The sequence below is a fragment of the Epinephelus lanceolatus genome, chromosome 1 (genome assembly GCF_041903045.1).
Source record: "Epinephelus lanceolatus isolate andai-2023 chromosome 1, ASM4190304v1, whole genome shotgun sequence".
NCBI classification, from domain to species: domain Eukaryota; kingdom Metazoa; phylum Chordata; class Actinopteri; order Perciformes; family Serranidae; genus Epinephelus; species Epinephelus lanceolatus.
In genome coordinates, this window is record NC_135734.1 from 45,755,686 (window position 1) to 45,781,012 (window position 25,327).

A 25,327-nucleotide genomic window follows, 5' to 3' on the forward strand; every position below is an offset into this window, starting at 1 on the left:
TTTTGATTGCTTCGGCAATCATTCTGACTGATGAAAACATACAATCTGCAATACCATGAAACTGCATTTTTTTCTGAGACGGTTATCGTACCATGAAAATCTAATATCATTGTAACCCTAGTAACATCAGTGTCCTTTTTGGTAAAAGAAATTTGCAGGATTTATACCAGTGAATGTTCCTAAAAGACACATATTTCACCTTAGTTGCAATCAAGTATTTAGATAATAAAATGCAGTCTTTCATCCAGCTGAAACAAGATTAATTTTTTTGCGAGAAAACATTGCTGTTATTGAGCTTCTTTGCAGAGAAACAGATGTCACCAATATAAAATAAAAATAATAATTTGTTATCATAACCCATAAAATGTTTCTGTTATCCCAAAACATTTGCTTATTAGACACATTTAAGGTGAGTTTTTCCCAGTAGCTAATATTACTAAGTAAAATTTAAATTCATGCCAGTAACCTGCTTCAAATTGAGGTCAATTTTAAAATGGCCTCTGCTATTTATTCTTAAAATCTCTCTAAAAAGCATAAAACATATTTTAAACTGGTGGTCAGTCTCTGCCTGAAATACTCTTGTTTCACCACCAGGTGTCACTAAAGCCATAAAAAAGTGTCATCTCTTATTTCCTCCGGCTGCAGTGTCGGTGCCTCCCTCATTATTGTCCCCGGTCCCACTTCCTGTCATTCTGTAGTTCCACAACACGCGTGTATCTGACGTTAGCTGGCAAAAACTTTGGTGACATGAGTGCTGATAATAGTGGTGGAAATGTTTCTGTGCCTTTACGAAATCTTCTGAACTCCATCCAGTGTGTTAGAGACCGGGTCAGAGGTAAATGTGACACATCAGATGTGACGCAGCACAAATAGTCAGCCGTTATGCCGAGCTAGAAGTTATGCTAGCAGATGTCAAGCTAAGTGTGCTAACCTTCGCTTTAACTGTCAAAACGGTTATTTATATTTTATGTGGAGTTACACTGGGCACGATTTCTTAGCTGTGAATTTTAATATTTACTTTTACAAATTAAGCTAGATAGAGTTACCCCCTGTCTGTTTGCTAAACTGACGAAATTGTCAGATTTTTATCTCAAGTCTTTGGTCAAAATAAATACTCAGGTTGTCGGTGTATTTGGTAACTTACATACAGCTACATCTAGTTATAGCAACAGTTCTTCGCTAATTAATTAACGTTAGCTACCTTATGTAATGGCGTTGATACTCAGTTTTTGTAAAGCTTGTGTCATAGACGTGTGGATGTACATCCATGGTCAATTTTTGGAGGCTGTAACGTTAGTTTTAAACAGTATTGCGAGTTGTTTTTGTCTGTACATATGGAAGAACTATTCAGAAATGTAACTTGAGTGAAAGTAGCAATACTGCAGTCTGTCATTCAATATTGTACTCAAACAAATATACAAAGGCATCAAAATATACTTAAAGTACTGAGTAAAACTTCTCATAATACAGAAAGCACCATTTCAGAATCATAATTATGCTGTTGAATTATAATAAGTGATGTCAGTGTGTATGTTACTTTAATGTTGTACTTAGCTGTTAAAGATGGGGATCATAGTAATCACTTTATATATCGCTGAGTAGGTTAACCTATCATAATACATTAGCATTTACTATTTGAACAATGCAAATTTTTAAATGGTGTGGATTAAAACACAACACAGCTCTGCAGCCTCCAGAATGACCATAAAGTTGAATTAACACCTCTCGAAACCAGTTTTGTCATCAAATGTTTTTAAATTGGCAGCTGAGTGTACATTTCAAGTTTGAGTGTATAATTTGGATCAAATCTGCTGCCAACATGTTTTATAAATATGCATATATATCATGATCTTTTACATTTTCTAGAAAAAAAAAAACACTTGAGTAAAGGTTTATGGATAAAATAAGCAGACCAAAACACATGATAAATTACGGAAGCGAATTGCATTCACTTGACAAATTAAAAGAAATCTGTTTTATTGAATAATTTTTTTCTGTTTTTCAGACTAATTTTTTTTATTTTTCTGTTTTTCGGAGTAATTCTTTTATTTTTCTGTTTTTCGTGGTACTTTTTTTCTGTTTTTCGAGGTAATTTTTTCTGAGTTAAGAGCAATAGAACAACAGATGCTTTCATTCCTTTCTCGAGAGCTCGATATAATGGAAGCAAACATGACCCGCTTGTTTAATTTAATCCAGTTTTACTTTGTTTTGGGTTTGAGACACTGGGAGATACTCTTGTCTTTAAGTCATATAGATGGTGTTGTCATTAGTTTGTCGACTTTACGTAGGCACCTTATGTTTGCTTCCATTATATTGAGCTCTCAAGAAAGGAATGAAAGCGTCTGTTGTTCTATTGCTCTAACTCAGAAAAAAATACTCAGAAAAACAGAAAAAATTACCCCGAAAAAAACAGAAGAAAGAAAATTACCATGAAAAACAGAAGAAAAAAAAAATTACCATGAAAAACAGAAAAAATTGCCACGAAAAACAGAAAAATAAAAAAATACTCTGAAAAACAGAAAAAAATTACTCAATAAAACAGATTTTTTTGAAGTGAATGCAATACGCTTCTGTAATAAATCAATAATTTTCCCTCCATGGAAGTACACATCCACCCAGAAATATTATCATATATTATTATAGATCGATATTGCTGGTACAGCATAAACAATGCAATTAAAAATATGTCAGTTTGTTAACTGGGTGCAACAGAACACAAAATGGACAGCTTGATAACACCAGCCAGTAATGAAAAGCAACCATTTCTAGGAATGAGCATATACATGAAGATAATGTTGCCATATTGCCAAAAAGAAGTCTTAAGCTAGTACACTTCATGCAGCCTGTAGCTATTTGTGGCGCTGCGACTAGCGATTATTCCATTATCTTTTATTATTCTTTAAAATCAGTTGTTTTTAACGGAACAGAAATGGCGAGGTGCCCATCACAAGTTCTGAGAGCTGAGGTCATGTCTTCAGATGTTTTCTTTTGTCTGACCGACGTTGCAACTCCCAAATATATTCAATTTACATTGATTTAAAACAGAGAAAAGCTGAAAATGTTCACATTTTGGTGATTAAATAACCAATTATTTGACGAAAGGTTTCACGTATCACCATTTTTCATTTTTAAGAATAATAATAATAAAAATTTAGTATGGTGTTTTCCCTGGAAGAGAGAACGTTTGCTAACCGAACACTCATTTTCCACCACAGACGGAGAGTCCAATGAGTCAGATGGAGCGTTCAATCTCTCCAACTTCTGGGACACTCTGAGTTGAGTATCATTTATTGTGGCCATCCTCCACTTCCTGTTCCTTTCCCTGCTTCTGTGAAGGCTCCATAATTAGTAAAAAATCCCATCTTGTCACCCTGGATGTCTTGTCGTTACTTAACAAACATATTTTTGCATAATTTTTATATTAAACAACACCCTCATTTTTGTGTGCTGGTTCTAGAAACCTCCAGATTGTGTTACAAATATTTTTTCATCTTTTAAAACTCAGGACACTCCTTATGTTAAGTACCAGCACCCCATTATCCTCCTGTTCATTTAGTGGGAGCTTTAAATGTGATGTAACCGTAACTCCTCTGTCCTCAGACCAGGCAGTGAAGGCAGTGTCCCAGGAAGCCACTAAACTCAGCCTGGCCTTCTCCAGACCCCCGCTGCCATCACAGCAGGTCAGATTATATTACTAGCATCATGATGTTTACCTTGCTGTGTTTATGTTGTATCAGCTATGATTCATTTTTAAAGCTCTCAGGAAGTTTGACTGAGAGTACAAAAATAAAGGGATGGGATCTTAATGATTGTTATCAGGACGGATCAAGGCATTTTTTAACTAAGTGGCACTGGCCAATGCAGGGCCACACGTAACACACAGCAACGCGAGTGCAGCCATTGTCAGCTCTCCAACTATCCGCTGTCTGTGTGTGTATAAGAGCAGCGACTGAGCTCTGCCTGTGGCAAAAAAACACATGTTCACGCCATAAACGAAAGTAAAACTCAGTATGAGACTGTTTATCTTACTATATAATGACGAAAACTCTGTCTGTGTCTCTTTTGCACAGAGATGCCTCTCCTCATGAGGAACACATTTGCCTCAAGAACCCATAACTTCCGCATATATAGATTTTCCGCCATTTTGAATTTTTTGAAAAACACTTCAAATGGATCTCTTCCTAGGAAGTTTGAGCGATCTGCATGAAACTGGGTGAACATAATCTAGGGACCAATATCTAAAGTTCCCTCTTGGCAAAAGTTGGAAAACTTACTAAAACTGAGCTTCTATAAGGCAATGAATATTGCGGAGGGTGTGGCTCATCACATAAAGGTGTATAACATCTCAAGGGTTTCACCCATCACCACGCAACTTTGTAGGCATATGACCACACATAATCTGAGGGGACCCCTCCATTATTGACCCCATCAAACAAAATGGGGGCGCTAGAGAGCTAATTTCTTATCTAGGCCTAACCGCCATATGGATTTTTACTAAACTTGGTAGATATGTAGAACAGGACGCCTCAAGGTGACTGGAGAAATTTAACTCTAATTGGCAACTGGGTGGCGCTATAACAACAGAAAAATGCTTCAAAATGGCTAAAATGTGACTGATCGCTGTGGCTCCCCCTGTGGACCAATGTTGTTGTTTTGTTCTAATTTTTGGTATGACTAAGTCATGGTATGGTATGCTGTACATAATCACGGAAACTGTCAGTGTGTCACTCTGTCAGTCAGTCATTCTGTCTGTCCCATGTTTTTCTACTCACTGACGTGGTCAATCTATGTGAAATTGCACATAGGCATTGAGGATTGACATAGGTAGAAGGTGTCAAAGCTACCAATGGGTATGGACTAGCATATTTTATTTACTAAAGTTATGAGCACTGCTGTCATCTAAGGTGCGTAGTGTTTCACCGAAGCAACAATGACTCTGGATCGGGGACAAAAAAACTTGATTGGGACATCCCTAATTGAAATATTAATAAGGTGCAAATCCAGAATATACACAATGCCAAAAAATATAAATAGGTTAACAGTAAAGATCATCGATATTTAGTTCTAATATTAATAGTTAAATTGTCACGCAATTCCCAACATGTTCATGTGTATTCTGTCTCTCTTCTTTCCTTCCTCTCTGCAGGATGGAGAGAAGTTAGCAGAGTCCATCCTGAAAAGTGTCCTCACTCTGTCCACTGTGTACTACTGGCTACCTAAGAGCCAAGGTAACGCCACCACTCACCACCTGAAGAGCGCAGGACTTTGGCTACTTGGCTGTCACTTCAGAGGAACAGCGTATTTTCTCTGTTCTCATATATTATCACTGCAACAGTATATGGAGACAATCACAGGATGTTAGAAGTCTTCGGTGAATCTCATGCTACACTTGATATTGTGGAACCAAGAGCATGCAGCCAAAATTAATATAAAATGGATGTAAAGCTTTTATTAGCAGCTTCAGCTTGTCACCATGTTTCCGTTGTCTGTCCTCTGTGTGTCTCAGGTGTCAGTCTGCGGCGACAGGTCCGAGACGCCACAGTCCAGGTTCTGGAGGGAGTCACACAGCTGGTCGAGGTCATACTGAGCTCACCGCTACAGAGGTACATTAATACACAGACACAGAGTCAGTGTAAGATATAGCGTATTTATGAGTCACAGTAGAACAGAATGTATGAAAGACACAAACACACACTCACACTGGTGTTGTCATAATACCTGAAATTTCAATATTAGTGATACAGAAATCTGATCAACATGATTTTCTTCTGTTAGCTGATGTGTTTTATTAGTACAGAAAATAACCTTTTTACAACCATCGATTTTCCATTTTCAGACAGACAAAAAACAGTATGTAGTGTGGTTTGTTTCTTTTCTGACTTCCTCCTTTTCTCTCCCTCCTCCTCTTCTCCCTCTGCTCACCTTCAGTCTGTCCCAGGAACAGCTGATGTCAACAGGAGGTGTGTGGTCAGCCTGCGACCACTTTGCCCAGTTACCACAAGGTTAGTAGATTTAAATAGATTCGATTTTTATAAGTGGAGTCGTTACTGAAGTCAGACACAATGAAATCCTGGCAAATTCACTAATTTGAATTTCATTGTTGAAGTAACAGTAGAAATGGTGGAGTTAGAAGTGTCAGTAGATTACTGCAGCCTGCAGGTGGTGATGTTAAGTTTAATACAGAGCGTGTGTGAATGAGAAAGTTTACTCTGAGGGTGTGTGTGTGTGCATGGGTGTGTTTGTATTCATTTATTTATTTCATTTGTATTTATGATAACAGTAACCTTTAACACATTACAAACAAAACAGAATAGAGAGAAAACAGAGAAAAACTTGAATAGAGTTAAAATGATTGAGATGTACAGCTCATGTAGATTTACCAAATGTTGTCGGACTGAATGGAGCAAATTCTGATAGTGAAATGAGTCAATGAGCTCAAAAAAAAAATGTAATCACTGCTTGTAAGTTTATGTGAAAAAGTCTTTTTGGGCTCCATAGCATCACAGGAAGGTGTAATTACACGGTATGACCACTACAAAAATTGGCTTCAAAGCTCGGCTCACTTCCTGGGGGCGTGGATGTTCTTAGGGGCCTGGCAGAGATGCTGAGAGGGCAGATATGGAGTCAAAGCAGACTGTGCTTTTCAAGAGGGGCTAAATCTGAGTATTTCAGACAGAGGGTGAATACAGGTGTTTGCAAACTGGGTGCGATTATAATGACCTGTTCCTCTTAAATGAAGTAGGTGGCACACGATCAATCCATTTTGGGTGGCAAAAAAGTCAAATGATGTGACATTGATAGGAACGCAAACAGAGAAGAAGAAAACTGGGTTAACAAAGACAGCTGATAATCACAATAGTGATATTACCTTTGACTGGGTCAGCTAACACAAAGAAATATCTAATATGAAAAGAGTTTATTTTGCTTTCATGTCTTATTTCTGTTATTTTGTTTTGGGAGTTTTGCAAAATTGTAACCAGGTTTGTTGATGAAAAAACATGCGTGTGTGTTTCACAGATAATAAAGCAGCAGTGCTGGTGGTTCTGTCCAATCAGATTGGAGTTGTGAAAGATGCCATAGAAGAAATTGAACAGGTAGAACCACACACACACACACACACACACACACACACACTCATCTGCAAAGAGATCCAGGCTTTTATTAGAGACCGGCCTTTCTTTAATTTTAATAAGTTATCATAATTTAATCAGAGACCTCCTTTACTGAATCTTGTGCCCCCCCCCTCAGGCACTGTCTGAGGCCCAGGACCCGTTCAGTGACATTCTTGATGATGACCAGGAGCCTCGAGGCAACCAGGACACTTACTGGTCAGAGAAGGACAGACGTGTGATTGGTCCGTGCCAGGGGCTGATGAAAGCATCAGCAGCATGTCTAAGGAAGCTGACGTTGGCCGTCAAAGCCAACGGGGACGTCAACACGTCTCAGAACCTGGCTCAGCTCGACGACCTGGCTGACATCACCAAGGAAATCAGTCCTGGGTAGGAACACGCACACAGTCGTATTATTGTGTCATCAAAGTGACGATTTTCTCTGTATTGAGTTGTATGGCAATATTTTATAAGTCATCATATTTGGGTGAGAGGCTGGAGCTGCGGAGGAGTGAGGGGTGGATCTGACTGAGAAGCCGAGGACACTATCAGCAGATAGACTGTTGACTATTAATCACGCATAACTTTAAGCCTTAATAAAATGTAAACGGGTGACTTGTATTAAAATTTACCTCCGCGCAGGTGTCATGGAGGGGGAATTAGCTGTAGAAACCAAAACTCGCTCTTGGAGCCAGCTTCAAGTGGCCATTAGAGGAACTGCAGTTTATGGCACTTCCATGTTGGCTTCATTTTTCAGTGCTGGAGGTTGCTGCTTGTTACATTGGCGTATGAAGTAATTTGCAGTCAATCGCAAGCTAGCCATTTTACCAGCCAGATGAGAACTGGAGTCTGAATTAAATATGCTAATCACTCAAGACAGTACTTTGCTACATTTGCTCATCAATAAATTGTCAGCATTAGCGCCAGGGGGCACTTACTTCATAGTATTGTTTTTCTGACCACAAATGAGACAAGAATTAGCTAGCTAGCACAGCCCATGAACCCTCCACTTCACTTCCTGCCGCCATGACACTACGTCCCTGGGAGCAAAGTGGGCTGCTGTAGCAACTTAAATTCAGCCGGCTGGGTCGAACATGTGTAATGGCAGCAACAGAAAGTTTGCTGATCCGACAGGGACTTGGGTTGGTTGAAAGGGCGATATGGGATCAGACCCAGCACTCGGGTGCTTGATCTGGCTCTTGGTGAATTTGAGTTGTCACAGGGCGCCAAGTGAGGGTCCGTCTCCAGGCTGCTGCTGTTGCAAAATGTATCATGGAAACACAGTATGTGTCGACTGTATGTTGTGGTAGTTACAGGCTGTTTGTTGACTTCAGCGGACTCCATTTCTTGTTGTTACATTCTATTAGTGCTGTAGTGGAACTGATGAGAGGCAAGGCAATCATAAGTGCACGTAACGTCCCATCTTTTGGATCTTCCCGGAAAATTTGTTTTGAGTTCTTACATTGAAACAATCAGTAATTCTTTCTTTGTCAGCACAGAAACAGTTCGAATGAGATGGTGTATGTTTTTATGCATTCATAGGGTTCATTCCTGCTTTTAGTGATTGTTGCGAAGCAGCTGTTGTCCAATAAGCTGTTAATGTTTGATTTTTTTATTTTTTTTTATCAAAATAAAATATTAATTTTTAAACAGTCATGCAAACAAATCTGTGTCTTGCTGTCTTTTCTCCTCAGTGTTGATGATCTGGCTCTCTCCCTCTACCCACCGATGGACTACAGCGGAGTAGAGAGCAACGTAAGACACACACGCACACAAACACACACACCATTGTTAAAATTCTTTGATGTTCAGAGTAGGGGTGTAACGATCCATCAATCTGGATCAATATATCGATTTAATGATCAATGATCCAATCACATTGATGCAAAGTGAAAACATCGATCCATATCGTCATCTTTAGTATAAGCTTTTATTTTGAAAGTCTGTGTCACTGTCAAACAGCGGCAGGCAGATGGAAAGCAGCCAAGAGAAAGACGATTAGGGTAACGTTGTTTACTTGGGAATAAATCAGCATATAAGGATCAACAGATGTAAACTGATGTTACGAGATAAAACACAACGTAACGTTAGAATTCTGTTCTGTCGGGAGATGCAGTGACTTAAACCACCGGTGAGTAAGAAAAATAATAATGTTACATGTAATATGTTAAGCTATGAGAAGAGGAAAAATGTCCACTAGGCTAATTTATGCAATGTAAACATGTTTAAGCTAATAATGGGTGATTAGCAAAAAACAGCTGTTTTGTCCATGAACCTTGACAGTTATTACTGAGCTGAATGTGATACCGTTCTTGAATGATCTTGTTGTTAATCTGTGTTTTATGGCTGTTGGGAGAAGTTTGGCTTCAGGGCTTTAAGACAGATATTCCTGAAGTTTTATGAAAAACATCATGGTTGGGTTAAAATGAAAAGATTTTTTCTTTTATGGTCAAAAGTAAAAAAGAAAGGTGTGGCAGCGTCTTCTGTAACAGATTGTGTTAAATGGGCATTTGATTTTGCCTAATATCAATCGCAGATCCCTGAATCGTATCGAATCAAAAATGTATCGTGGCAGACTTTGTAATATCGAAAAATATTATATTGTTGTCCGCAGAATCGATGTAATATCGTATCATGATGAAACTGGTGGTTTACAGCCCTAGTTCACACAAGCCTTTATTGAAGCAAGAGTTACAAGCCACTATGAAATTATCTAACCATTTGGCATCAGTCTGGAAACATTTTCCTACATTTAAGTTGCTAGATCTTTTGCCAGTGGTAATGCAATTCAAATGTTATGTTGTTCTTGGACCTGTGTTGGCTTGAATGTGCTCCAACAGGTTTATAGGGATACGTTGGCGTGTTGAGTAAGATAAGAGGTGTGACAGAGAGTCTTCCACAGAAAAACATCTTGCATGTCGGTTGCAGGGCTCGACAGTGCAAGCGTTTCACTCGCATTTGCGACTAAAAATAGGTGTGTGCGAACTGTAAAAAATATTTAGGGGCACATGTGCGCATAAAAAAAACAGCCGAAGCAGCCTATATTTTTGTCAATAAAAAAATATGATAATCTAACCGCAAATGTTGGAGGAACTCCAGCCGCCTTCCCTCTTCCCTCTTCCCCGTGTGACACGGTTATGGGCGGTTTCCAAGCCACTGTCGGCACAATGAAAGGTCCCACTGTCGGCAGCGTGAAAATAAGTCAAAGTGTGGAGGAAGCGGCGGACCTACGTACGGGGAAGCCTGCTCCGTTCTCCCCGCAGTTAGGGACCGTTCGCCACGGTACCGCTGCTGGGCAGGGTGGAAATAAAGCCCTTTTCACACAGAGCGCACAAAGCACAAACCTCCGCCGACGAACCCATTCATTGTGTACGTGCTACTGCGGCGCAAGAGTGCACCGCTCTGCCGCCGAGCTGATGCCGTGGCGTCTGCGCGCCGCCAGCCTGCGCTCGAATTGAAAATTTTTTAATTTCACTGCAACACGCTGTGACGACACCTCGGCGCGTCCAATAGCAGAGAAGAGCCTGAAGTAGACCCGGAAGCGGTCACCATGGAGCTGTAGCTCTTGAACGAGCCTGTACTCCCCCAAATCCTGTCTTGCACGCCTTGCTCTCACTTGCTCTGTGCTCTACCCCGCAGTGGGCGCCGCGAAAATCGCGCTCTGTGTGAAAGAGGCTTAAGTCCTACAGAGTTTCAGAGGACCTGGAGAATGTTTTAGGATAGTAATAACTAGGGCTGAACGATATATCGTTATCGTATCTATACCGAGATATGAACATGCAAGATATTAATATCCCAAAAGGCAACGATATTGATGATATAATTTCCCCATGAGTTTCCCCAGCTTTACCTGCATGTACAGCTCAGCCAATCACAAACATCCTTTTTACGCTTGCCCTAAATGTACAGCTACGGCCAGCCAATCACAAACCTCATTTCCTGCTTGCCTTGGATCGACAACAAAGCCAGCCAATCACAAACATCCCCTTGAGCGAGGGAGACGTGCTGCTGCTAGCAACTTGCTAGTACACACAACACATTTGCAACTAAAAATAGTTTTGTTCGAGCAAATTAAATCATTCAGCACGCTGTGTGAGTACAGATTTCAACTAGCAGCAGAAACGAAAGGCGAAACTTACTGGTTGTGGGTTGAACGGGGGTCAAAGACGGGAATACGGCGGAGCGCTATGGCCGCCGCAAGATAACGTGGTTTACCGGCGTTTCGCCGTACGTGAAGAGCCTGATGACGCGAGGCTACCGGCAACCGAGAACCCCGGCTCCAGGTGAATAAGTTGGTGTCATGACTGCCCAGTAGTACCGGAACAGCCGAGCCGTAGCGGCACACAGGTATGTGACGTGTCAGAGGAGAAACGAGCCGTTAACATTTCCACAAACCTCACCGTACTTTAGGGACTGTTCTTTACTTATGAAGGGACTGTTCTTTACTTGTCAGGGGAGGAGGGTGGCTGCTTGATTTTTATTTCATTTATTTATTTTATTTTGATCCCCCCTATGTTAATCACTTATTGATGCTGTTTTTGAAGTATGAATAAGTCAGTAAGTATTTTATTCCATTGAAATATCATTGATGTATTATAGAAAAGTGATTTATCTTTTTATAAATGATAAAAGGCACATCTGCCTCATTTTGGCTGTGGTATCCTGATACTACTCAGAACCATGATACTTTCAGTGGTATCGTACCGTGGGTCCCAATTTTGCCCCAAGCCAGGTCGGATTGCCGATGCATTCAGTAGCATAATGCCATACCAATCGACGTCCAGCAGGCACAAAGACATTACAAATGCTATAACGTACCATATTGCTACACATGATTCCCGTGTATTCAGTCACTAAAGAGGGCTTCCAGAAAATGTTTCGGACTCATTTTTTTTGTTTTTTTAAATTTATAAAGAATGCTTAGTTTTCACTGAACCCATAGTCATATCGTATCGTATCGGTATCGAGATATCTTGCATAAATATCGAGATATGAAATTTTCTCCATATCGTTCAGCCCTAGTAATAACATATAAGATAATGATATTGCAAAGATAATATATATAAGATAATAACATTAAAGACAAAATTAAATTGCAATACTTTTTCAAAACTTGGTGATTTTACCTTTCTGTATATTTTGTATACAAATTCATTAAATAATTTTGCTTGTAAATGTCTATTTGCATCACGTTTATTACGGAAAACACATTATTTGATCAATTTACATTGTGCCCCTAAAGTTCTTTGTGCGCTCCTTACTTTTTCAACTTAGGAGCACATGTGCATTTCTAAAGTGCAGCAGTGTAAAAACACTAAGACTTTTTTTTTTAGCCAACACATTAAAAGTGTGAGTATTATGCTGACAGCACAAAATACAAATGTAAGTCCATCGCCTTTGTTGACCAAAAATTAACATCAGCTGACACTATACGCCACGTGTGCCTTACAAGGGATTTTATATATGGAAATATTAAGCAGTTCTTAGTCCATTAGATTAAATTAGGTATTTTAATCAATAAAACGTTAATTATTTCAGATAATATCATTCGCTGTAACTCCCTAAGGCAAGAGACAACTTAAATTTGGGTCAGGTCAAAAATCTGCCAAGTCATCAAGGTAATTAAACGCCTTTGTCAGGCTATTCCTGTCTTGTAGAGAACACTTGCTCTGAGCTGCATCACAGTCTCATTGTTTTCATAGCCTGCCAGGTATCCCCAGTCAGTGTCCAGCACAGCTGTAGGAAAGTTTACTATTTTCTTTATTTTGACACCTCTTTCTTCTTCATGTACATCACTTCCTTTTCTCTCTTTTCCTCGGCACTGCTTGGTTCCTGTTACTCTTTGTTCACTCATTAACTGACTGAGTTCACCAGTTCACCCCTAATGTTGATAGATGAAACTGTACAAAGCAAACCACGGTTGCTGTCTTCCACCCAGGCTTATTGTTGTGTCTGCAGAAATAGAAAACCCCTCTTTCTTATTGTAGCCGCCTGGACCACACTGCCTAATTCTGCCTGCACAGTCTCGCTGGACTGCTGCAGCTTGTACATGTGTGGTGTCCACACAGACAGCGTTGCTGCTGTGGCGCTGCCTGTCAGTCCAATCTTTCTAAATTGAGTTTGCCTTTAATAACAGCCATAAATAACATCATATTTCATTCCATTTCATTATAAATGTAGTTTATCTTTATTGTAGACAGAAATAGGGTAAGAAGGGTGTGCTCAGTTATAAATAATACATGATTATATCAAAATAAGTAAATAATGAATATACAGTGATCCCGCTTTACTTGGCCTGGCTATGACTACTATGTTTCCACATTTAAAGGCAGTACTTAAACTTACTTAAACCTGGGCCCTATTTTCTGATCTACTTTTGTCTAAATGAGTGATAGGATGTTCAATATTTGACATTTCTCCGGTACGAAGCTCGGGCTGACCTGCTTGCAGCCCATGAGCGCGCGCTATATTAAATAATAGGGCACTCAGACAGCTTCACACAACGTCAAAATACGTCCACTAAAAGTGCATTTTTTTCACACAGATAGGCTCGGATTGTTAGTATAATTATCCAACAACATAACGGAAAGGAGAAATGAATGTCTGTGTTTACCTTTAGCTGGATTCGGACATGTTCCTCTGCCTATTGCAATTTTAGTGCTACCGAAGTAACACTGCTCCCTCTCTCTCCTAGTCTGCTCTTCAGTTTCAATGAGCTCTGCGTGTACTCCGTGTTTGTTGGATAATTATACTAACAATCCGAGCCTATCTGTGTGGAAAAAAATGCACTTTTAGCAGACATATTTTGACGTTGTTTGAAGCTGTCTGAGTGCCCTATTATTTAATATAGCACGCGCTCATGTGCTGCAGGCAGGTCAACCCTAGCTTCACACTGGAGAAATGTCAAATATTGAACATCCTGTCACTCACTTTAAGTAATTTATGGAGCCATGCAGGTCCTGTAAAATATTTACAGGACTGTGGTGGCCCCCAGGAAGTGAGCCGAGCTTTAAAGAAGTTTTCGTAGTGGCAAAACAGTGCTACTGCACTTTCCGGGCTCGGTCACATGTTGCCCTGCGGCCCAAAAAGACCTTTTCCCATAGACTTAGATAGAGACGTCTAGCAATCAGAGGATACATTTTCTTGAACATCCCAATCTCCTCGAAATGATTGGCTCCACTATCAAGTTTTCAAGATAACATTTTGAAAGTCTAAAAGAGCCGCATGATTAAATCATGTTATCCACATTCGTAGCTGAGCGCTAAACTGGAAGTTGGCCACTTGCCACATTCAGCTGTGCTCAGCTGCTGCAAGTCTCCAATGGGCTTACTCTGTGAGCCCAGTGATGCAGAAGCAGCACTGATCATCCAGGTAATTTCATACCATGAAAAGAGAGCATTTTGGTTTAATGCCCAACTGAGCAATCGTCATAGGAATCCATGCCCCGCCGACAATGCTGTATCCAGGCTCCAGCCTCCACCCCTCTGTGCAGCTCTTAACAGGATATCGGTTACAGATGATGAATGAAGAGAAAGAAGAATACATCACAAAATAATGTGATTTCTTACTCTTCTCTAGTCGTATCTAAGCAGATAATTTTGGCTCATTTTAAGGTGAATGGAATTTCACTTAAATATTCACCATTTTCAGAAACAAAGTCCACATTACTCAGGATGATTCACAGAATACAGTGTCAGCAGTTTTTAAAGGGACTCTTTCATCTGCAGAAAGTCAGTGCGTTGCAGTCAGAACAGGTCAGGATCTGGTTGGTTGGGGTTTTTTGTGTGATGGTGCCAGCTGCTCCCGCGCGTTATTTACTTACATGCTCCAGCCTGTCAGTTTCAACACTAACCCTTGTAAAGCATACAATAGGCAACAGCATGGCCCCCGTCCCTGTTTTATATTAATAGATCAGTTTTATTGAAGAGCATTGTTGGTCGAGGAGGAGCTAATCATATCTGCTTTATTTACTGCTTCGCGGTTCAGTCTGTTATCATACATTGTATTATTGTGTCCTCATCTAAAAGGTCATTAATGCCTCTGCAGAGAGTGGAGCCTCAACATGAACTCCACAACACCTTAAATAAACTTCCTAAGTAGAGAAACTTCACTACAGACATCAAACACCCCACAGGGTAAACATGCAGTATAGACAGAGCAGAGTGGGTGGAGGCTGAAGGAGCAGGCTCTTTACGTATCTCACTGAAACAGTGAAGTGCTCATGATAAAGAATCTGTTTTTAACCAGCAGCAGCACGGCTCTGTTGATCAGCCAGACGCAGCGGTGAAAGACGTAGTCTTGTATGAAATTTGAAGTAGCAGTACCACAGTGTGGAAATTTATTAGTTAAATTATTTAGTCCTGCATTCAAAGTCGTATTTAAAAGTACAAAATTGTGAGCATCAAAATATAGTCCGACTCAGAGTTTCCAAAGTGAAAGTACTCAGTCTGTAGAATTTTCCGCTCATTATACCTGTGTATGTTTGTAGTTATGTATTTCATCGATGCATCAAGATATTCACATTCAGTCTTTCTTTACACATGCAGAAGAACCCCCTGCACACTGTCACATTAAATCTGGAATCAAACTGAGCTGGCATTTTGAAATTACATGAGTTAAAGGGGAAGTTCCATTTTTTACAACCTGGACCTCATTTTTGGCATTAGAAGAATAGAATAGAAAACTTTATTGTTTGGAAAGAAAAGGCAACAGAAATTTGTCTTCGACAGGGCTCAACACCAGGTTTACACACACACAGAAGACATTTAAAACACATCCAAGACATTTACAGGATCAAAAAACACGCAAAAAAGGTACATCAGATGATACAAAACATTGACACTTAAAAGAAAAGGACCAGCAGCAAGTCATGATCAAGGCACTGTAATTCCTCTGCTGTTGAGGGCTGTTATTGCAGTTGGAATGAATGATTTTTTGTAGATTGTTTTTCTGGCCAGTGGGACTTTGTATCTCCTGCGTGATGGGAGGAGACTGAATGAGTGATGGAGGGGATGAGAGGGTTCTTCTGTGATCAGGGTGGCTTTCCTGATCACAGAGCGCTCATACAGATGGGACAGTGGAGTTTGTGGTGAACCGATTATTTTGCTGGCTTGATTTGTGATCTGTGAGAGTTTTGTTTTCTGTTTGTTGGTGAGAAAGTTGTACCAGGAGGTGATATTGAAGGTGAGAATGGATTCTATGAGTGACCGGTAGATAGGGGTGGGAATCTTTGGGCACCTCACGATTCGATTATGATTACGATTCAGGGGCTACGATTCGATTATAAAACAATTATTGATGCATCTTTAATTTATGTATATTGATGCACTTTTTCACAACACACATTTCTTTTTGTCTCACTGAATAAGCATTCAACACTTGCAATTTTTAAAAACAGTGCATTTGTAATAAGAAAGAGCTGAATTCATTTCCATTATATTTTATTAAACATATAAATGGAAATGCTTGCAAACTGGCAAGTTACAACTTCGTTGTACGGAACCAAAGGTAACAACAGGTATCTTAAATCACAAGATAACATGCGCAGTTTGAGTAACAAATGATTCGGTGGCGACAGACGTCCACGCATCACATGTAACCGCGTTCCTACCTGCCTGCCTTCAACAGTGAGGCCATGACTTCTGTTTTGGTTTGATGGTAGAGTGTCAGTGAAATAGCGTCGGGATGGGATGGTGTATCTGGGCTCCAGTGTATGCAGCAGTGCTCGAAATCCCTGGTTTTCCACGACAGAATAAGGACGCAAATCCTTGGCAATAAATGCTGCGATGGCCTTCGTAATTCGCTTCACCTTTTCCGATGAGGGTGGCAGCTTTCTAATTGCTTCCTCGATTGTTCTCTGGTCGGTAGCGGCACTAGTTGCCGCAGCAACAACAGCCTGCCGTCTCCCTGACTCCTCCGTCAGGTGGAATCGAGTTACATGGCTTCTCATGTTTGTTGTGTTGCCAAAGTATTTTATTTTAGCACGGCACAGCTTACATATAACGTGGCTCTTGTCCAGTTCGCTTCCGCCGTCAACGTTGTAGAAGCCGAAGTATTTCCACACATCTGCTTTTAAATTAGAAGAAGCTGTTCAGCTCTCATGGAGAGGTGGGTAGCGGTCAGCCATGTTTGTTTTCCTCTGTGCGTGTGTCGGCGTGTCTGCTCCAGGTGCGCATCCCAAAGTGTCCCGGACATGACACGTACCGCGCTTCTTAGTTCCACATTATTTATAACCTTCTGTATTACTCTAATTAATAGATTTAAACAATCGAAATTTGGACGTTTGTGAATCGATTCAGATTCGTCCACGTCCGAATCGCGATGCATCTAAGAATCGGAAATTTCCCCCACCCCTACCGGTAGACCATCATTAAGATCTTTTTACTGACATTGAAGTTTCTCAGTTTCCTGAGAAGATGGAGGCGCTGTAGTGCTTTATTGTAAATTGTGTCTGAGTGTGTTTGAAAGGACAGGCAGGTGTCCATCTGTGTCCCCAGATATTTGAGGCACTCCACCTGTTCCACCTGCTCTCCCTGAATGTGCAGAGGTTTAAAAAGCTGTGGTGAGATTGCTGCTCTGTTTCTACCCCACAGCACAACTCCTTAGTCTTTAGGATGTTTAATTCTAGTGATTTCTCACTGAAGGTTGTGACCAGGTCAAAATACGGTTGTTTACTCACCCAGATAAGTTTGGTGTCATTTGGAGTCCTTCGGAAGATATTTAGATCTGCGAGAGCCGCGTACATCCATATAGTGGGAATGATCGGGGCACCGACAATGAGGCTCTAAATAACACATTATCTGCCGCGAAACTCGTTCATTTCACCAATATGTTTTTATGAATGGCTAGAGTTGCTTGTCATCATCATCCGGGTCATTTATTCTGACCTACTAACCTCTGCAAAAAAAAAAAAAAAAAAACAGAGGCAATTCGTAAAAACAATCCTCTTTACCACCGAAACCTTCACCTTTCTGTTTCTCACTTTTTGTCACTGAGCACTATGTAATAATAAATTCACGTTTTGCATAAGAAGTGCCTCTGCTTTTTGTGCAGTGTGCGGGCCGTTCTACACAAGCGATGAGAAGAAACTAAAGAAATGTAAATTCTCATAGTTATTTACTTATCAAGCAAACAAATTCAAGGAAAATAAACAACTTATGCATGTGTGTAGCCTACTTACTCAATCGAAAGTTGCCCATTCGGTCCTGCGGGCTTTGGCTGGGTCTTCCAGTTTACTTTCGGGACATGAAAAAAAGTCTCTACAACAGCCCGGTTGATCATAGAAGTGAAATCCTCTGTAGTTGTGAGACAGTCATTTCTGGAGACAGACGTGTATCTCCTGGCCTCAAACACCACTCGGAGCAACAAAGGCATTCCTCCTCTGTTGGCATAGTGGAACATTGTCCACAAGAACACCACCAGTTAGCATCTGTTCTCGGACATGCAGCGGTTTGTTGTTCTCTGGCCAGCTGTTCCTCTCTCTGCCTCCGCATCCTCCTTTCAAAGAGCTCCTCATCCGTAAACTCTGGCTCAAAATGGTAAGGACGTCCATCATGTTCAAAGTCGTCATCCACAACCTCAAATCTGACAAATATTCGTTAATATTTGTCAGCCGTTTCAAAAAACTAACAGTAGCAAATTCCAGTTGTAAACAGAGCCGTGCCGCGGGTGTGCGGCGGCGTGCGCACCTGGATGACATCATCCAGGTCAGAGGTTAGTAGGTCAGTATAAATGACCCGGATGATGATGACAAGCAACTCTAGCGATTCATAAAAACATATTGGTGAAATGAACGAGTTTCGCGGCAGATAATGTGTTTTAGAGCCTCATTGTCGGTGCCCCGATCATTCCCACTACATGGATGTACGTGGCTCTCGCAGATCTAAATATCTTCCGAAGGACTCCAAACGACACCAAACTTATCTGGGTGAGTAAACAACCGTATTTATTGCCAGAAATAAGGTCCAGGTTGTAAAAAATGTAACTTTCCCTTTAAGCTGAATCATCTCTCATTCGGCCCGGCTTCATTTTGCAGTGTGTTACAATATCTGTCAGTTTAACCACTTTCATACGAGAATCAATTTCTTAAGTGGGACACCTAAGACAATATGTCAAACAATGCTGTGCTTTGTTCTACCTTCAGTAGAGGTATCTTTAGCCTAGGATTTTTTTTAGAGCAGCGTAAGGTACTTATCAACATTCCTAGCAGTACATATAATTACTGTTGCAGTATGCAAAATTCAGAGCATTAGTACAAGGCTTGGGGGTTAAATTCTTTTCATACCTTCATACCAAACTCAAATTTCTATATGACGGTATTTGGGTGAAAATCTATCTCGGTCAGTCTTGTTATGTTAATTGTAATATGATGTTTTTCTTTCGTCTGTCTCTGTTGTTGCTGACTGACTGTTTACAATCCTCTAAAGCCCCGTTTCCACCGAGCAGTACGGTATGGTTCAGTTCGGTGCACTCTTTTTCAGTTTCCACTAGGGGTGGGGGAAATTTCCGATTCTTAGATGCATCGCGATTCGGACGTGGACGAATCTGAATCGATTCACAAACGTCCAAATTTCGATTATTTAAATCTATTAATTAGAGTAATACAGAAGGTTCTAAATAATGCGGAACTAAGAAGCGCGGTACGTGGCATCTCCGGGACACTTTGGGATGCGCACCTGGAGCAGACACGCCGACACGCGCACAGAGGAAAACAAACATGGCTGACCACTACCCACCTCTCCGTGAGAGCTGAACAGCTTCTTCTAATTTAAAAGCAGATGTGTGGAAATACTTCGGCTTCTACAACGTTGACGGCGGAAGCGAACTAGACAAGAGCCACGTTATATGTAAGCTGTGTCGTGCTAAAATAAAATACTTTGGCAACACAACAAACATGAGAAGCCATGTAACTCGATTCCACCTGACGGAGGAGTCAGGGAGACGGCAGGCTGTTGTTGCTGCGGCAACTAGTGCCGCTACCGACCAGAGAACAATCGAGGAAGCAATTAGAAAGCTGCCACCCTCATCGGAAAAGGTGAAGCGAATTACGAAGGCCATCGCAGCATTTATTGCCAAGGATTTGCGTCCTTATTCTGTCGTGGAAAATCAGGGATTTCGAGCACTGCTGCATACACTGGAGCCCAGATACACCATCCCATCCCGACGCTATTTCACTGACACTCTACCATCAAACCAAAACAGAAGTCATGGCCTCACTGTTGAAGGCAGGCAGGTAGGAACACGGTTACATGTGATGCGTGGACGTCTGTCGCCACCGAATCATTTGTTACTCAAACTGCGCATGTTATCTTGTGATTTAAGATACCTGTTGTTACCTTTGGTTCCGTACAACGAAGTTGTAACTTGCCAGTTTGCAAGCATTTCCATTTATATGTTTAATAAAATATAATGGAAATGAATTCAACTCTTTCTTATTACAAATGCACTGTTTTTAAAAATTGCAAGTGTTGAATGCTTATTCAGTGAGACAAAAAGAAATGTGTGTTGTGAAAAAGTGCATCAATATACATAAATTAAAGATGCATCAATAATCGTGTTATAATCGAATCGTAGCCCCTGAATCGTAATCGTAATCGAATCGTGAGGTGCCCAAAGATTCCCACCCCTAGTTTCCACTGTGAAAAGTTATGGATGGTACCAATGAAACCATTCTGTACCGTCCCCATGTTTGGTCCCCCCTCTGTTGGGGTACCTAGCACACAGATCTGGTACTAAAAGGTGGAGTTGTGAACACTGCAGTCAGTAGAGGACAGTCACTCTGCTCAGGGCTGAGTTGTGTCTGGTTTTGAGGCTCATGTAACCACTGTTCATACTGTGGAGAGTTTTATTGGTAAACTGTAACTATAAAATGAAAGGATGTTTTGCTGCCTCTCACAGCAGCTGGAGTCTGAGAAAATAAACTTAATGCCGACAACTTTTAAGGTGGAACATTAACTTGTAACGTTAACTTGTAATATATTGATTTCATCCAGGTTATGTGAACTGCATATATTCTAATCTTCGCACTGTTCCCATTGGCAACACTAAACCCCCTGAGCTTGCCTGAGAAGGACTAAATGCACAAACCCACTATTTTTAAATGTCCCATGGAGAGAGACTCTCACTGCAGCCTGTTCTTTTTTGTTCTGAAAATGTCAGCGTGCAGCCTCGTTCTATGGATGATAAACCAGGTGCAGATTTCTATCTGTGTCACCGCTGATTAGGAAATACAGTGAGTGCCGGACGGAGCAGTGAGTGACAACAACCCTGCCCACATTTAAGGGTACTGTTTGCAGTGAAAACACTAAGCGGACCTAGGGTCTAGGTACCATGTCTTAGGGTTACTTTTGGTTCCAAAGGTACTATACCAAAAGTGTGGTGGAAACGACGCTTAATATTATCCCCACCACGAGCAGCCACCATGTCTGTCAGCTCAGACTGACCTCTAGTGGTGTGTGGTGTGTACTACATAAGAACATCCTCAATACAGCACCTCCATATGAGTTTAATAGAAAGATGGGCGTATATTTGAGAGTGTAGAAATCATACTGTTGGGATTTCTAAATACCCTGAAATGTCCCTGTGTGTGTAAACCACTCCCTAGCTGATATCGCCCTTACAACCCAAGGCATTATCGTGGAAGCCTAACGCCCACTCTCCTGTCAGCACAGTTAGCTGCTAGCACTGTTTACTGGTACTCACCGGCTCAGACACCTCCATATTGGGGCCTTGTGCAGGCAACCCCGGCTCAGGCTCAGAATCATAGATTCACTCTAAATGTTGATAAACAGCTTCTTTTTTTCTTTATTTTAATTTGATAGGGATGATGCACTTAAACATAGTTCCAGTACAGAGTGTGGGACCGACGTGTTGCACAGAGAGTTTATAGCTGCTGCTAATTTTCAACTCTTGTCCCGAATTGGGCTTTTACATGTCAGCCTAAAATGTTATTAAAGATATACAGTTTATAACATCATAAAACTACAATACACATAAAGCCTCTCCTAAAGAAGAGCAGTCTCGATGCCACAGTACTGAACAACTGCTGGCCCATTTCAAATCTGCCGTTTTCAGGCAAAGTCCTTGAGAAAGTTGTTTACCAACAGCTTACTGACTTTCTCTTAAAGAACAACTCCTTTGATGTTTTCCAGTCAGGTTTTAGACCCCATCACAGCACTGAGACCGCTCTTATTAAGGTGACAAATGACATCCGCCTGAACACTGACACAGGCAAAGTCTCAGTTTTAGTCCTGCTAGATCTTGCTGCTTTTGACACTGTCGATCATGAGATCCTTTCACAGAGACTAGAGGACTGGGTGGGCATCTCTGGCACTGCCCTAAATTGGTTGAAGTCCTATCTAGAAGACAGGAAGTACTTTGTTGAAATTGGTAACTGTGTCTCAGACCACATGGCCTTGACCTGTGGGGTGCCCCAAGGGTCAATCCTGGGACCCCTTCTGTTCAATCTCTACATGCTGCCTTTAGGCCAGTTAATACAAAGTAATAATGTGTCCTACCACAATTATGCAGACGACACTCAGATCTATGTCTCACTGACAGCAGGTGAATATGGACCAGTGGATTCACTCTGTCACTGCATCCAACAGGTCAGTGTGTGGATGCAAAACAACTTTCTCCAGCTAAATTCAGACAAGACTGAAGTCATCGTATTTGGTCCACAGAAACAAAGAGAAAGTGTCAGCAGTCACCTCCAGTCTCTCTCTCTAAAACCTACAAATCAGGTTAGAAATCTTGGGGTAATAATGGACTCAGACTTGAACTTTAACAGCCACATCAAATCAATAACATCAGCAGCTTTTTACCATCTAAAAAACATTGCCAAAATCAAAGGTATAGTGTCTAAACCTGACTTGGAGAGACTGATCCATGCATTTGTCTCTAGTAGGTTAGACTACTCTAACGGCCTGCTCACTGGCCTCTCCAAACGGGCCGTAAAACAGCTGCAGTACATCCAGAATGCTGCTGCTTGGGTCCTGACCAGAACCAGGAAGTACGAGCACATTAGTCCTGTGCTCAGGTCTCTACACTGGCTTCCTGTGGCTCAGAGAATAGACTTTAAAGCAGCTCTGCTTGTGTACAAGTCTCTCCACGGCCTAACACCAAAGTACATCTCGGACATGTTAGTGCCATATGAACCATCTCGGACTCTGAGGACCTCAGGGGCCGGCCTCGTGCTGGTGCCCAGAGTCAGGACTAAACATGGGGAATCAGGATTCCAGCTTTATGCAGCTAAAATCTGGAACAGTCTTTCTGAAGATGTGAGACAGGCCTCTACTCTGACAATGTTCAAATCTAGGCTCAAAACAGCTCTATTTCACTGTGCATATGACTGAAAGGATCTTATCTGCACTCTTCTCTTTTAAAGTTCATTTTATAATGATTATTTATGTTTTTATTTTGTATTGTGATTTTAATGCATTTTCTTGTTCTGTAAAGCACTTTGAATTACTTTGTGTACGAATTGTGCTCTACAAATAAACTTGCCTTGCCTTGCCTTACACTATTAACAAGGAAGGCACAATAAAATACATTTACCACAATACATACATCACAACATATACCACAATGCATCTACTACTATACACAATATGCCAATACACGTCCAATTTTAAATTGTAGAAATTTTTGGCGCAGTTAACTAAAAGTGGGTACAGCTTTGGTTTGCTTTTAGCCAGCACTCGACCTTTCTTGTGACGAACTTTAAATCTGTCATCAGTTTGATTTCAGTTGGTAATGTGTGGTATTTTTCAAGTGCACTTCACGCTGCGCCTTGTTACTCTTTTACTGTCTTCTCTTTGAATAAATGTTTAATGAGACTGGAGCTAAACTGTTGATACATTTGAAAGCTAATTTCAGGAAACAAAAGTTGATGAAGCTCTTCAAAGCTGAGAAGATTGTATTGCTCTGATATGTGACAGTGATGCTAGCAGACAGGCTTTTTGTCCATTATTTTTAATGCCTGATTATGTAAAGATGTAAGGTTCCTTGTTGTTAAATATTCAGTTAAACATATCGCTGACATTTTTTTTTCTCTTCAGGCCTCTAAATTGGCAGCACTGTTGAAGAAAGTTCTGGAGATTATCAGGTAAGATTGATTCACCTTCATCAGACAAAACTAATGCCTTCTATGGAGAGTTGTCCTGACAGTCAATCTTTATATTATGGGCAACAGCATGCAAAACCACTGACATGTTACTTCAAGTGCTGTAAATGATAAAGAGATTGCAGCGCTGCAGTTGAGTTAAAGTGGAGCAATAAGGACAAGTTTATTTAAATCGCACATTTCAGCAATAAAGCGATTAAAAGTGCTCTACAAAAATCATCCGAAATCGTCAATTAAAGGCAGTGCCGCTAAGGAGGAGTGAACTTGGCATGGTGAAACTGTGGGTAAGGTGAAACATTTCCACGGAATCAGTAGTGACTAGCCAGATGCCCCCAGAGAAAGGTTTGGGTGTGAGAGGCAGTTTGAGAAACAAGTGGGCGGTGTGTCTGTTATCAGTGTTGTCACAGAACTGGAATTTCTAACTTTGGCACAATACCTTTATTTAAAGGTAAATCAAGCAAGGCACACGTTATAACATTTCTGTTTTAATTGCTATGTGTGATGGTTCTTTGTTTGCTTATCGATTGTTGTTAATGCCTTGTTCATGCATGACATCATTGAAAATTAGTTTTAAATAAAGTTTTGAATGAATGAATATGTTTAGTTAAATTGATAACATCCCATCAGCTCATCTTATGTTTGTTTGTTCACTTCATGTTTCTTAATGACGGCCCTGAGGCCACCTGTGCGTGCGGTTGCTTTCTGTGACTGATGGAAGCTGATGATGGTCGACCTTTAATTATTATTCTATTGTCGTTGTTCGCCTTTCTTACAACCCTCCACTCCCTCTCACCTGTGCAGATCCAGTCATGTGTGCGGGGAATCCCAGCTGACGTGGGTTCAGTTCTTAGATGGAGCTGTCGATCACAACCTGCAAAAAGCCAAAGACTTTATTCAGCAAGACAGCTAGTGTGTGTGTGTGTGTGTGTGTGTGTGTGTGTGTGTGTGCGTGCGTGCATGCGTGTGCGTGTACGTGTGTGTGTGTGTGTGCGTGCGTGCGTGTGTGCATGCGTATGCAGAGCATGTTTAAGAACTGTGCAGTATCAATGCTTGTGTAACATATAAATAAAAGGGATGTCTTGAGTCCTAACATGAA

The 25,327-nt window shown here is 40.9% G+C and overlaps 1 protein-coding gene across 1 annotated transcript; it reads left to right on the top strand.

The window, feature by feature from the left end:
• Positions 1–671: 671 nt before the first annotated feature.
• On the top strand, positions 672–25,327 carry ccndbp1 (cyclin D-type binding-protein 1). The gene is made up of 11 exons (XM_078171322.1): positions 672–835; positions 3,216–3,275; positions 3,601–3,680; positions 5,147–5,228; positions 5,507–5,603; positions 5,929–6,002; positions 7,018–7,094; positions 7,249–7,499; positions 8,804–8,864; positions 24,167–24,213; positions 25,033–25,327. Exons 1-11 carry the CDS (start codon positions 748–750, stop codon positions 25,139–25,141), a joined length of 1,026 nt encoding a protein of 341 aa, XP_078027448.1. The 5' UTR covers positions 672–747; the 3' UTR covers positions 25,142–25,327.

Coding starts and splice junctions, on each gene's coding strand:
- ccndbp1 (XM_078171322.1), top strand. CDS start 748: ATGAGTGCTGATAATAGTGGTGGAAATGTTTCTGTGCCTTTACGAAAT. Junction 5,229..5,506: donor CTGGCTACCTAAGAGCCAAG/GTAACGCCACCA, acceptor TGTGTGTCTCAG/GTGTCAGTCTGCGGCGACAG. Junction 8,865..24,166: donor ACAGCGGAGTAGAGAGCAAC/GTAAGACACACA, acceptor TTTTCTCTTCAG/GCCTCTAAATTGGCAGCACT.